Source organism: Dromiciops gliroides, chromosome 4 (genome assembly GCF_019393635.1).
Source record: "Dromiciops gliroides isolate mDroGli1 chromosome 4, mDroGli1.pri, whole genome shotgun sequence".
Classification (NCBI taxonomy): domain Eukaryota; kingdom Metazoa; phylum Chordata; class Mammalia; order Microbiotheria; family Microbiotheriidae; genus Dromiciops; species Dromiciops gliroides.
Window position 1 is genome coordinate 271,523,030 of NC_057864.1, and position 15,558 is coordinate 271,538,587.

Sequence of the window (15,558 nt, forward strand, 5' to 3'; positions counted from 1 at the left end):
CCCTTTTATATACCATAGGCATTCTTTCCATTTTGCAGATGAAAAACACTGAGGTCCAAAGAAATTCATGGGGTTGTAAGATCACAGATATGGATCACTGATATAGAAGCCATTAACTTTAACTCCCTCATTTTGGAGACCAGGAAACTGAAGCCCAGGGGATTTGCCCAAGGTCATACAGTTAAATGTCTTTAAACAGGACTTCAACCCAAATGTTCCTTATAGCAAGTCTAGCATCCCAGCCACTGCATTTAAAAATCAAATTTTCTATTTTCCATCCTATAGAGTCAAGTCAGCAATGTTTTCGATCTAAGTCAAACAGGACAGTGATCATGATTCCAATTTTGATTGGAGACCACATTTTAATATAGATTGCTAAGTTGAGCAATGTTTGCTAACTTGACCCTCTAGGATAGAAAATAGAAAATTCAATTTTTATGGGGAGCAGCTAGGTGGCGCAGTGGATAGAGCACTGGCCCTGGATTCAGGAGGACCTGAGTTCAAATTTGACCTCAGACACTTGGCGCTTACTAGCTGTGTGACCCTGGGCAAGTCACTTAACCTTCATTGCCCTACAAAAAAAAAAGGAAAAGGAAAAGGAAAAGAAAAGAAAATTCAATTTTTAGATCCTCACATCTTAGTGTCAGTTTGACAAGATCATATTTTCTTCCTTGGTGGCGTCAGTACTATCATTTAGTTAGAGTATTTAATCATGGCTTATGTGAAATTTAAAAAAGGTTACATTTGCTTTTGGAATGAAATTCAGGCATTATTATACCTGAAGGAAAAATTCTTTTAAGTTAAAAAGAGGAATATCAAAACATGACTAGAAAAATGTTCACAATGTTGAGTGTACTCTAAAAATTGAAGGGCCATCATTATCTCCCTCAGTTTTACATCTCTTTATTTTTTTTTCCTCCTTCCTCAAATCCAAGGGTTCAGCCTTGTATTCAATAAGACTAAGGAATGGAGATATGTACTTAATAATGACAATAATAGCTATCATTTACATAATGTTTTAATGTTTTCAAAACACTTTACAAATATCTTATTTTATGCTCACAACAACCTTAGTAGGTAAATAGTATTATTTTCCCCACTTTACACATGAGGAAACTGAAGCAGACAGAGGTTAAGTGACATATAGCTAGGTAGTATCTGAGCTCAGATAAGGAAAGTGAGGCTCAGAACACAGCCCATAGTCATGTAGGTAGTGACAGAGTCAGGATTTGAACCCAGGTCCTCTGACTCCAAATGACCTTGCTTTTCCCACTGTACCTCCCAAAGTTGGCTCCCACCATCTCTGATCTATGGATCAAGGCAAATGATACAAAAGCAGAAAAGAGGAGGGGAAGATATGGAATGCTTTACTGAAGGATGTTATATTTTGGCCTTTCTCTCCTTCCAATTCCCTACTCTATCTCATTCACTCACTCATTCAATCATTCAACAAACATTTATTAATGTAAAACTAGGGGAAATAATAGTCCTTTAATTTTCTTAGTGATACTCCATCCTCAGAATTCTTCCTGCTGGCATACCAGTTCCTGGGTTTCATTTCAAATTTTGGATTCCCCCCACACACATACACACACACAAGCCATAATTAGACATTGTAACTAAATGACAGTCCTACCTACCAGTAACATACTCCTGTAAAGCTGACAATGAGGTGTGAAGATTTGAAAATCTCATTTTGTATTTTCCATGATACAGGGCTCCTGCTTGTGTATAAGGGCACCACCCTGAACAATGAGGGGGTCTACAAAAAAGTGAATAAGACAAGGTTCTCTGGCCTCTTGGGGCTCCTGAGAGTTCAAAGATCACTGTCCCTTAAAACATGAAATAAAGAAAGTCAAATATCTCAGAGGAGATTGACTCAAAGGGCAATGTCCCTAGGGTGGGGACCACAGAGATAAATATTAACCTCTCTCCTTCCCTCTCTTTTCTTGTATTCCCCATCAGCATTCTCATTATCACCAGCATCAAAAATGACTATTTTCGTTTCTTCTGAGGGCAAGTACAAAAGGGTGCAGTTGGTGGGCCTCAGGTCTGTTTATGAAGATATATTACACTGGTGCTCCAAAAATAGTTACAAAGCACACACTTAAGTAACCAGGGTTCATACCACCCCTCAATGGAACAAAGTCCCAGTATAGTTTCTTCCCTGATGAACCTGAAAGTCTTCTGTGGCCTCTGGAGTAAAGGAGTTTGAGGTCTACTCCAAAACAGCAGCTGGCTCTCATTTTGGATCAGCCAACAGAATTCCTAGTATGTCCAGTCACTAACTGAGAGGAGGGAGAAAGACAACTTACTTCAGTGGGGCCTGTGGAAGCCAAGGACAAGCCAGGTTTTCTCCAATGCTCTGTAACAAGCTAGAGGCCTACATACAGATCTAACTCAGGAGACTCCGTAATCAAAAACTAAACTCAGAGCTGGAATGGACCTGAGTTTAGATTCCATCTCTGATGCCTACTTACCTATGTGACTTTGGGCAAGTCACTCAATTGCCACATGCCTCAGTTTCCCTATCTGAAAAAATGAGAGGGTAGGAAGATATGCCTTTTGAGATCCTTTCAGCTCTAAATCTATGATCCTATAAACATTTTTTCTACTCCTAATCTGCCTTCTATGTTGTGGGGAAGAACAAAAGAATTCCAACAATTTAGCAGGAGTATCTTGCATTTTTACGGTCCTTCCATTTGTCAATCACTTTCATCAACATTATTTCAGTTGAACCTGTGTAACAAGACATTATCTGGGGGTTGTGACTTACCCAAAGTCACACAGCTAAAATGCTAGTTAATGGCAGAGTCAGAACATTTGTCTAAGTCATCTGACTCTTGTATTTAACACAGCACTTTTTGTAATTTACATAGAGTTTTAAGACTGGCAAAGTACATTTTATGTATTGTCTCATTCAAGCCTCCTCACAACAACACTGTGAGGAAGGTAGGCACCAAGGTAATTATTATGCCTGGGTTTCAGAAGAGACTCAAAAACTCATCCATGATCACACATTTAAATAACTGTTAGAGCAGTGATTTTCAAAGTGTGTGTATGTCACAGTATTAGGTGTACCACAGAATTTTGGATATTATTGAAAATAAGGAATTTTATAAATCATTTTATTGAATATACAATTTTTTTGAGGGGCAATGGGGGTTAAGTGACTTGCCCAGGGTCACATGGCTAGTAAGTGTCAAGTGTCTGAGGCGAGATTTGAACTCAGGTCCTCCTGAATCCAGGGCCAGTGCTTTATCCACTGCACCACCTAGCTGCCCTAAATATACAATTTTATTTGTGCAGCTAATATGTGTGGTGTTCAATTGTTTTCAGTTGTGTCTGTCTCTTTGTGATCCCATTTGAGGTTTTCTTGGCAAAGATACTAGTGTGGTTTGACATTTCCTTCTCCAGCTCATTTTACAGATAAGGAAACTGAGGCAAACAGGGTTAAGTGATTTGTCCAGGGTCACACAGCTAATAAGTGTCCGAGACCAGATTTGAATCCAGTTTGATGAGTTTTCCTCACTTCAGGCCTGGCACTGTGTTATCTACCTAGCTACCCTAATATTCATTTTCTTGCAGAAAATTTTTTAAAAGAAGAAGGTAAAAAAGAAATGTATTTGGGGCCAAAAGTCCTGTTGTAAATACCTGCCTCCCATAATAAAAGTAATGTTTTACATCTGCATGAAATTTTTTAAAATAGTGATTTTTAAATTTATCATGCCACATGACCATCATCAATTCTCTTTTTAGAGCAAAATTGTCCAAGATCATTCAAGTGGCTAGTGGCAAAGTTAGGACAGCCTAAGTCTCCTCCTGGCTCCTGGCTCTTTCTACTTTACTATGCTGCCTCAGTTACCTTATCTGTAGAATGGAGATCATACCTGCCCTACAAATGACTACCTTACCATCCTCACAGGGATCAAAGTAGAGTGTGTGGGTTGGAACCCTTTAAGAAATCAGAAGTCACTCAACAACATAAGATATCTTTTAAGTCTAACCCCACAAGCATTCCCAAATCAACTGTCACTTAATATAGAAAGGCACCACTAATGCTGAATCAGAGTGCTAACAGTGAGAGCAGCCTAAAAGAGGAATGCGCTCCCTCACTGTTGGTCTTCAAGCAAAGGCTCCATGACCACTTCTTGATTATGTTATGGAGGAGATTCCTAGTCAAGCACAGATTGGACAAGATGGTCTCTGAGATACTTTCCTTCTCTGACATTCTATGATTCTGTTTCTGTGGTCGAAGAGACACCTCCTATTTATGCTGTAGCCATCTTATATGATTGTTTGCATGGTGTGTCCCCCATTAGCATGTGAGTATCTTGAGAGCAGGGATTTTGTTTTTCCCTTTCTTTGCATCCCTATCCCTTAACACAGTGCCGGGAACATAGTAAATGATTAGTAAATGTTTACTGATCATTGACTGATTAATGTCAAAGATGGGAGAGAAAGAGGTATAGGATTAAATGTATTTTGCATGCCCAGTTGTGGGTTATAAGATTTAGAGCTGGGAAGAACATGGAAGAAAACCACTGAACCCTTATCAGTTTACAGATGAAGAAAAGGAGACCAAGATAGACTTAACTCTTCTCAGCAATACAATGATCCAAGACAATTCCAAAGGACTCATGATGGAAAATGCTCTCTACCTCCAGAAAAAAAGAACTGTGGAATCTGAATGCAGATTGAACCATACTAGTTCTACTTTTTCTTTTCTTTTTTGAGATTTTTCCCTTTTGTTCTGGTTTTTCTCTTACAACATGACTATTGTGGAAATATGTGTAATGTGATTGCACATATATAACCTATATCAGACTGCTTTCTGTCTTGGGGAGGGGGGAGGAAAGGGAGGGAGGGAGAAAAATTTGGAACTCAAAATCTTATAAAAACACACTGGGGGCAGCTAGGTGGCGCAGTGGATAGAGCACCAGCCCTGGAGTCAGGAGGACCTGAGTTCAAATCCAACCTCAGACACTTACAAGCTGTGTGACCCTGGGCAAGTCACTTAACCCCAATTGCCTCACCAAACAGAACAAAACAAAACAAAACAAAACAAAACAAAACAAAAAAACCACACTGCACTTGTATAACTTATATTGAATTGCTTGAGTTCTTAAGGAAGGGTGAGGAGGGAGGGAGGAAGAGAACTTGGAACACAAAATTTTAAAAAATCGATGTGAAAATTTGTTTTTACATGTAACAGGGAAAATTCTAAGTAAATAAAAATGTATTTATTAATAAAAAATGTTTAAAACTATCTTTACATGTAACTGGAAAAAAATAAAATACTATTAAGATTAGAAAAAAAATTTTTTTAAGAAAATAAAAGAAAAGGAGCCTAAGAGGAAGTAAAGGTCTTGCCCCAATTCACATGGCCACTAAGTAGCAGAACCAAGATTCAAACCTAGACCTGATTCCAAATTCAAGTGCTCTTTCCACTATACCATAACATCCTTGGTCAGAAAGTCAGAACTCCCACCCTGCATATATCAGGGTGGGAGCTAGCATTGACCTGGGGAGGGTGGGAGTCCTTGGCATTAGTAGGGAAGGTTTAAAACTTACTTTTTAATGGCAATCAGCTCTCCAGACTCAATACTTCTTCCTAGAAGGACAGAGCCATAGGTTCCATCACCCAGCTGTTTGATCGTCGTATATCTATGCATGGTGTGCCCCTTCTGGTTTTCTGCTCATCTCAATCTTGAGACTGCTCCTTCCTGTCATGGAAGCACTGCTCCTCAGAATGTAGCCAGACTTTTCGGTGACAGCACCAGCACAAGGTATTCGAGATGTGATGGTCTCTCAAATACATAGTTTCAAGGCTCAGTCTTCTGCCTGCTGTGAAAAAGGAAAGATGACGCTGAAGTCTATCACATTTTCAGGGATATAGGTTATGAGTCTTTTTTTTTTTTCAACAGGCAAATAAAGTCCTATTTTTCCATTTCTTACTAGAGATACTAAGATGTGGGGAAATAGTATGCATTTTTTTCACTGACTCAATAATGAATCGGCTCCAATTCAATGTTTTTCTGATGACTAACACATTCTGTGCAGGCCCAGCCTGTCAAATACACTAAGTGAGAATAGCTTTGTGAAAGGGAGCTAAGTTTATCAATGTAAACATACAAGCCCAGAAGGACTAAATTTAAAGTTCTCAGACAAGATTTTGAAAGAAATTACCCACACTGCACAAGCTATTTATGGGTGTATTTACAGGATAATTTTTACTATTAGATACTCACTAGCTAAGCAACAGACTAGAAATTTAAGGACCACAGCTAATCTGTTAGATGGCTCTGGCCAAGTTGTTATAATCTGTAAATTTAGGAGAATAAAGCATATCCCCAAAGTCCTAGTGCTGTTTTAAGCTTTAATAGCTATTTATTTAAGAGTTATTAATACAGAAATGTTTTTCATGACTGTGTATGTATAATGGGTATTGTATTTCTTACCTTCTCAATGGGTGGGGAGGGAGAGAATGTGGAACTGAAAATAAAAATAAAATGAAAAAAGTAATTCAGATAAAAAATAAAATCAACCAATCAAAAAGTTTTAATAAGTGACTAAGGCATGTCATAATAGCTACTAAGACCAAAAATCTTAGTGCAGTTTTAAGCTTTAATAATTATTTAATTGTAAATAATTATAAATTATAAGTATAAATAATAAATAAATAATTGTTTAATAATTATTAAAGCTTAAAACTTCTCTAAGAAAAAGAAAGAATTTAATAAGTACCTACTATGTGCCAGGTACTGCACTAAATGTCTTACATATATTATCTCATTTGATTTTCACAACACCTTAGGAGGTAGATGCTATTATCATCATTTTAGAACTAAGGCAGAAAGAGATTAAGTGATTTGTCCAGGGTCAGCTAGTAAGTATCTGAGTATTGAACTCAGGTCTTCCTGACTCTAGACTCAGAACTCTATCCACAGGGCCACCTAGCTGTCCCCAAAACTTCACGGACCCCCTGTGTAAAAGTCTCCCTAGAGGCAGTGGGCTTTGCCCTTGAAGTCTGAATTTACTAATTTAGGGTGACCTTACAAAAGTCATTTAACATCCATTAGGCTTAGTTCTCTCATTTGGGCATAATAGTACTTACACTACACTACCTACTGTGAGGAATGTATTTTGCAAACTTTAAGTTGTTATAAAAATGTGAGTTATTATGCCTAGAGAGATAGAAACAAGAGTAGTAATAATTCATTAAGATGGGCTGAGATACCATTTTGGAATCTGACATTATACTAGGAAAATTACTGAACTGTATGTATGTGTATGTATGTATATATATATACATATACACACATACATATATGTGTGTGTCTGTGTACACGCACATACAAACACATGCATATATATATATATACACATCTATATGTGTGTATACACAGACACACAGACACACACATACTTTGACCCAGAGATATCTCTACTGGGCTTTTACCCCAATGAGTTCAAAGATAGAGAGATAAGTTCCATATATTTTTTTAAAGCTGTGGCATCACTTTTTTTTTGGTAGTAACAAAGTAGAAGCAAAGAATGGTGAATGACTAAACACATAGTGGTATATGAATAGAATATTATTAGTCTGAGAGAAATTATACCTATGAAGAATTCACAGAAACTTGCAAAGAAGTCTATGTACTAATACCAAGCAAAGTAAGCAGATTCAGGAGAAAAATTCACACAATGACCACAATAATGAAAAGGAAAACAACACTAAAAGACAAGTACTCTGATCCCTTCAAAGAACCAATCTTGACTTCCCTTGACTAAGAGTAAAATGCATCTCCCTCTTCTTAAGAGAGGCTGTAGACTCCAGCAGTAGAGTAAGGTATATGTTCACAGGGAATATGCTGGCAACTGGCTCCTGGGAATATATTAAGACACATTTTTAAGTCTAATCTGCATTATTAATAATTTCTCCATCACTTTCTTTTATCTAGACAATTAACAAAACATGAAATCAAACCCTGATTTGTATCGTTTGCTGATTTCCAAGGTGTAGGTTTACATTACAAATTTAACAAAGAGCTCTATGAGCTGGCTCCCATATACCCCTGCATATATTAGGCAGGGACAATATATTGTTTTGGTTTTCCTTAACTAAACTATATTTGTTTGTAATAGGGAAGGATCCTATGAGGCAAAGTAATTTGGAAAATGAGTAATATATTAAAAAAAGCATCAAAAAAATTTTTTTAATGAGAAGGGAGGGGGCAGCTAGGTGACGCAGTGGATAGAGCACCGGCCCTGGAGTCAGAAGTACCTGAGTTCAAATCTGGCCCCAGACACTTAACACTTACTAGCTGTGTGACCCTGGGCAAGTCACTTAACTGCCTCACTAAAAAAAATAAAAAAAAAAATAATGAGAAGGGAGAGGACTAGAACTGGGTTTTTTGAAACTGTAAACTCCATGAGTGTCTTAGCTAAATTTTGTATACTCTTTGAGACTATAATAAATATTTGTTGAATTATTTAAATGTTGCTAAATAAATAGATGAATCAAAATCAACAGATAAAGCTGGAGCTGGTAACTCACTACCTTAAGGCTTTATGATTTCATCAAGATAAGAAACTCCACCTGTCTATGCAGATTATAATCTATCCATACTTTCTCATTCCGTATGACTTTTGTCCATGTTCTATAAATCCTCAACATGCTAAATGCACCAATTAGATAGAAATTCCATTTTTGCAAAGAAAGATTTAAGGATATACAAAAGACAAGTGAATATGACCATTGAGTAACCAGGATGAGGGGATGAAGTAAAGTATGAGGAAAAATGTACTCTACTTGTGCTTGTGGGTAGTGTTGAGTGTTATATAGGTCCCTGCAAGGATCAACAAAAACAGGCTTGGCCAGATCACAGAGCCTCAGTAACTCTGACAGGGAGTGGTAAAAATAAGGCTATATTAGGCACTTAGATGGTAAAGCATCCAAATTTTATTCTGCATCCTCATGGACAGACTATATAATTGGAAGAACCATAATGTCCTCCTAGAAAAATGTATTGAGTCTAGAGAGCTGGTTGCCATTAAAAAGTTGTCCCACACCTTCTGCACCGATGCCAAAAACTCACCTTCTCCAATGACATCCCAATACTTCTCTAATTCATGCACCTAGACTATGCTTGAGGAAAGCATTTGAATGAGATGCATGCCAACATATCTATGTAAGTGATACACACACACACACACACACACACACACACATACACACACACACACACACACATCAAAATAATAGGTAACTTTTGTAGGAGTTACTTATTGAGCCAGTGAGTTAACAGTCTTAAGAAACTAAGAATAATAATAATAATAACCTGACTAAAGTATGTGACATCATATGCCTAGATTTTTTTTGTCCCTATGCAACTAAGAGTGACCAAGGACTACCATATACTTTCTCACTTATTCTCCAACGAGGGAATCATTAAGAGTTGGACATCTGTGCCCTGTTTCACAATGTTGAAGCAAAGAAGATGAAGTGTTCTTGAGAGACCATTTGGTCCAGCCCTATGCCCTCAAGCAGGTGAATGTCCAAAGAAGGTAGGAGAGACAGTTGCCTAATCTCTTCTTGAAATTCTTCAGGAATCAGGGTCCTTTTGTCCTGGTATGAAAAGAAAAAAAAAAAACACCTTCCATATATCTAACCAAAATCTGCCAGTCTTTAATTTTAAGCTAATTTCATAGTTAGGGACATCTGTTCAGAGGCCTTCTCAAGACAATTTTTTGCTTACTTGAAACCCTTAATCAAATTGCCTTCTCTTTTCTAAGATAAACAGTTTTTCTTCAAAAGACCTGCTTTCCACCCCCATTGGTATCTTTGTCTTATTTGATGGGACTCTGGTTCTCTCACATCTTTTGGAAGTGCCAAAACCAGACACACTACTCTAATTATAGAGTCTGAATAATATACCTCATCATCCCTATTTCAGTTCATCTCAGTATCATATGAGATTTTTACACAATGATCCCACGTGGCTGATTCATATTCAGTCACTTATTAACTTAATTTTTTTTTATCCTTATCTCAGGTCACTTGTTCACCTACCAAACAACAGTAAAGTGGGTCAATATTTTCCTAGCTCATAAATGAAAGAGACCCTTGAGATAAAATTAAAAGTCTTACTGACAGCTTATACCCAATGTCTTTCCTTCATTTAGTACTCAAGTCTGGGTGGAAGAGGGGTAGATAACTAGCCTTTCTCTGTGTAAAATATGTGGGAGTTTTAGTGGTTTACAAGCTCATTAGGAGTCAAGAGTGTGACATGGCAGCCAAAAAAAAACTCCAATGCAATCCCAGCCTGTTATGAAAGGCACAATGTTCAGAATGAGGGAGATGGTGCGCTTTGCCCTGATTAGGCCACAGCTACAGTACTGTGGTTGGTTCTGAGCACCATATTTTAGAAAAGCCATTGGTAAAACAGGAAGGGATGCCATGGCTGGTGGCTAGGATGGTGAAAAGCCTGTAGATGATGGCATGCAGGGATTATTTGATGGGACTAGTAGTGCTTAAACCAATAAAGAGAAGACCCAGGGAAGTGACATATATTGTCTTCTAGTATTTGAAGGGCTGTTACATTGCGGGGTGAGGGGATTAAATTTGTTTTATTAGGCCTCAGAGGGTAAAAGTTATGTGTTATATTGGTTACCTTTGGACGGGAAATCATGCCATATAAGGAAGAAGCTGAAGGAGCTAGAGATGCTTACAATAGAGAAGACTTAGCAATGGGCATGCTAGACTTAGATAAGTATTATTTGAAAGAAAATTAAGTAGAATTAAGACTGTGCCCAGAGAGTGGCGCTAGAACAATGGGAGGCAACTAAAGAAAAGTAGAAAAATTTAACAACCACAACCGGCCAAAAGAGTCATGGGCTTCCTTGGAAGACAGTGAGTTTCCCATTGCTAGAGGAGTTCAAAGAGAAGCTAGATAACCATTTATCAAGGATGTTGTAGAGGGAATTCCTGTTTGTTAGGGGTCAGACTACACTGATGCTGATGACCTTTCCCAGTCTAAAGTTCTGTGACTTTGACTTACTCCTCCTATGTTATGTTCTTCTAAGTCTTAATCTTTTTTGTTCTCAACTTTCTAAGCTCTTAATCTTTTGTGTGTATATGTGAGTCATAGACCCACATGGCAATTTGCTAAAGCCTATGGAACTCGTTGGCACAGAGGATAGAGTGTTAGACCTGGAGTCAAGAAGACCTGAGTTCAAGTGTGTCCTCAGACATTTACTAGTTACTTATTTAGTATGACCCTTGGGCATTGTCTGCCTCAGTTTTCTCTTTGTAAACATGGGGATAATAATAGCACCTACCTCCCAGGGTTGTTGTGAGGATTAAATGAGACAATATTTGTAAAGAGCTTTACAAAATTTAAAGAGATATATAAGTGCTAGCTATGATTAGTTTAAAAATACATAAAATAGGGGCAGCTAGGTGGCACAGTGGATAGAGCACTGTCCCTGGATTCAGGACTACCTGAGTTCAAATCCGGCCTCAGACACTTAACACTTGCTGGCTGTGTGACCCTGGGCAGGTCACTTAACCCTAACTGCCTTACTAAAAAACAAAAAAACAAAAAAAACCATAAAATAAAATGCACAGAATTTCAAAGAGAGCCAATTATACTAAAAGAAAGATATAATTTTATTTTCCCATCCAAGTTCATGGCTAATGAAGTCTCTGCCAAGTTCAGAGTAAATATTCCAAATCTCTTTGTTACTTGTGTAATACTGGGTGGGCCAAAAGTCATGGAGGGGTCTAATGTTTTAATAACTTTTTGAAAATTATTTTTCTTTATTTCTCATATATATGGTACATGATGCTATAGTATTGTAAATTAAAAACAAAAAAATGAATAAGTTGTTAAATATTGAAACCCCCTCATGACTTCATGACTTTTGGCCCACCCTGTGGTAAGTTAGGTATCAAAGAGTTTTGTAATATTTACTCTGAACTTGGTGCAGTTAAAAAATCAGTTTAGAAAAAATGACAAATGCTATACAAAAAGGATGTTTAAATTTATTGCCTCCCCTTTGGTCCACAGACTTCAGGTTAAGAACTAAGTAATTAAGTTCTAAGTAACTGCATAGTGAGATGAATTGCACTAATTACTAGAGTCATTTTAAAAGACAAGAACATCATTTTTCTCTTTCGAAATAACTTCAGAAGCTTTCCTACACTTAATTTAATGAGAAGGCTAGTAACCTCTACCAATTCTTATTGGCCCCACAGCAAATGGACCCAAATGATTTCAACATATTCTGGTTTTCTGGGTATTTTAAATTATTTTGAGTTTGGCTTTCTCTTATCCTTTCATCACTGGGACCCAGTCCAGGAAAGCCTTGGTATCTGACCATTTCTTTAAGGGCTAAAGAAATAAAGCCATTAAAGATTTACCCTTTCACCATTCTTTCTTATTCCTACTTCCTCCATATTCATCAAGGCCAAAATTATCTGTGGCCGGCTCTTCAGCAAAATACAGCTGAAAAATTATTTTGTCAACCTTTTAGGTACTTTGCTAGTTCTATTTTGGGTTTTCCCCCTCCTGTCCTGAAACAATCGTGTTGTTTCTTTCTATTTAGCTTTAATGTTGGTCCAATGTCTAAAAACTCTTTTTTGTTAAGAAAAAATAAAGACAAAAGACAAAAATATCAGCTAGCTAAGACTCCTTTGCCACTTAATGCTTTTTTAACAGGTCTTCCTTATAATGAGTTAAACCAGGTAAAAGAAGTTCTCTTAAAAGTTAACTTTCTTGGGGCAGCTAGGTGGCACAGTGGATAAAGCACTGGCCCTGGATTCAGGAGGACCTGAGTTCAAATCTGACCTCAAATACTTACTTGACACTTACTAGCTGTGTGACCCTGGGCAAGTCACTTAACCCTCATTGTCCTGCAAAAAAAAAAAAAAAAACCCAAAAAACAAAAACAAAAAAATTAACTTTCTTGTATGAACTGAAGTGAGCAGGACCAAGAGAATATTGTGCACAGAGACAGCAATATTGTTTGATGAAAAACTGTGAATGACAACTATTCTCAGCAATACAATGATCCAAAACAATCCCAGAGGACTATTGATAAAACATACTATCCACCTCCATAGAAAGAACTGATACTGACTGAACACAGACTGAAGCACGCTATTTTTCACTTTCTTTCATTTTTTTTCTTTTATTCAAAATTTGCTGTACAAAATTACTAATATGGTAATGTTTTACATGATCACACATGTATAACCCGTGCTTGATTGCTTATTGTCTCATGGATGGGAGGGTGGGTTGGAAGGAGGGATAAAAATTGGAACTCAAAATTATAAATAAAAATGGTTATTATTTTTTTTTAAAGTTAACTTTCTTATCCTGGTTGACTTCTCTCCCAAATGTCCTTAAATTCAACCACTTTGCTTTAAGGTCTTCCCTCTCTTAGTTTCCTCTGGAAATTATTTCTTACTGGCAAGAATCAAATCAAGAGTATTTTACCTTGTTGAGTCTCATAAATCTCTGCTAGGAAGTGGTGCAAAAATATGGAAGAAGTCACGGCTAAGTGAACAAACTAGGGGAAGAAAGCATCTTTCAATCAGCACCGTTTTCTACACAGATTCAGGGAAACTGAAATGAAACAGTTAAATTCAATAATGTGCAGTTGCTCATCATTTTCTGTGGCTGTCCGGATTTGGTGATTCATGCCATAATCTGGGGAAGAAACCACAGATGGAATGAAGTTGCTACCAAGGACAAACAACATTGCACTGGAATAGGAAGAATGGCATTATGCCGAGTGGTCTGTATTTAGAGTCACAGGCCTTGGGTATGAGTCCCAACTCTGACACTAACTGCCAGTGTGACCCAAGGTGAGTTATTCAATACTACTAGACCCCAAATTCCTCAGGTACAAAAGGAGAGGATTGAACTAGATGATCTCAAAATCTAATCTCGTTTTTCTGTGATCCTTTGAACTCGCCAGTCAACAGTATACAAAGGGTATGTGGGTAGGTAAGATCATAGAATCAATCTAACCCCTTCATTTTGCAGTTAAGGAAACTGAGGCAGCAAGAGGTTAACTGACTTGCCCAATGGTATATGACAGTAACTATCAGAGGCAGGATATGAACCCAGGTCCTTGGACTCTAGTGTCAGTGATCTTTCCACTACTAGCTAGGTGAAAAAAATTAGTTTAATTAGAATGTAAATTCCTTGCAATGAGAGATTCTTTTTGTTTTTAAACTTTAGTGTCTAACAAAGCTCCTGGAACGTAGTGTTTAATAAATGCTTGTTAACTGATTGATTGAACAGCACATCTTCAGTTTATTCCAATCAACAGCATCTGGGACAATAAGTGCTCCTGACCCATTGCTTTACTTTTCCTTTGATCTCATTCTTCTCAGTCTATTTTTAGAATGCGTGATGATAGCAAAGCAGGGGCTTTGACTACTCACACATGAATTATGATACTGAACTTAGTTTCTGCCTGAGTTGTGGCAAGGAAATCAAAATATAACAGCTATTGGTAAATACTTTGTACCTCTTTGACATCTATGTAATGGAAGATGCCTACATCTATATCAGAACTACACAAGAAAGTATAAAAAAGATCAATGATATGGAAAAATATGATCCAAATTCATTACATACACAAAAAGAAAAGCAAGCTCTGCACCACAGAAATTCAAAGATACCTGTACAATCCTCTTGTGTTCTACTATTTAAATAAGGAAACTGTTTATTTGGTGTTTAAGTTCAGAGTAAAATAAAAGAAAGAGGGGATGGAAAGAATTTCAAAAGCTGAGACATTTACAGGTATCCTGTATTTTGAATGGCTTATCCAAATGTTGATTTATCCATCTTGTCTCTAACTCTAACCAGGGCTACAAATGTAGTAAAGAATTATACAGGACAAGCTGCATAAAGGGTGTCATCTGAGAGCTGCCTGATCCCCCACCTCAAAAAAAAAGAGCCAATCAAGTGAGGAGACCCAAGGATAACTGATAAATAATCAGGAGCCACACATAGTCAATAGTCAAGTTAACAATAATCAAGTTAATACGTTATTAACCATCTACTATACACCAGGCACTATGCTAAGTGCAGAGGATACAAAGAAAGTCCCAGTTCAAACACTTATTAGGTATGTGATCCTGGGGTAAGTCACTAAGTCTCATTGAGCCTCAGCTTTTTCATCAGTAAAATGGGAATAAGAGCACCTACTTCATAGGTCTGTTGTTAGGATAGAGTAAGATAACAGATTTAGAGCTTTGTAAAGCTTAAAGCTCTATATAACAGTAAGCCGTTATCATTATTCCACCTTAAGGTCACTATGTTTGCTTTTGTCCTATAAGTTAACATCCTCCCACTGAGTCCTTGGTTTATCAAGTGTCACCATATTTCTGGAGCAACATACGGTGAGGGATACATTGGCCAATTGCACAGGGCTTATACTATGTCTCTGTATTTTTTATTTGCTGTTGGGACTGAGCCTATTATTTAATTGGTATGGGGACTCCCATTATGGAAACCCCCTCTACCAATGCCCATC

At 37.4% G+C, this 15,558-nt stretch overlaps 1 protein-coding gene across 7 annotated transcripts in view; it reads right to left on the reverse strand.

Moving 5' to 3' along the window:
- Positions 1-15,558, reverse strand: part of CILK1 (ciliogenesis associated kinase 1) — a 97,772-nt gene that overhangs the window by 63,005 nt on the left and 19,209 nt on the right. For 2 of the 7 annotated variants that reach the window (XM_043962405.1, XM_043962406.1), the window contains exons 3-4: positions 6,462-6,495; positions 5,575-5,847 (exon numbers count right to left, since the gene is read on the reverse strand). In XM_043962405.1, coding sequence (XP_043818340.1) covers positions 5,575-5,675 — 101 coding nt within the window. In that variant the 5' untranslated portion in view covers positions 5,676-5,847; positions 6,462-6,495. Of the gene's footprint in view, positions 1-5,574; positions 5,848-6,461; positions 6,496-7,752; positions 7,889-9,432; positions 9,458-15,558 lie in introns of those variants that run through there. The other 5 variants (XM_043962407.1, XM_043962409.1, XM_043962410.1 and 2 more) reach the window with 4 other exon arrangements.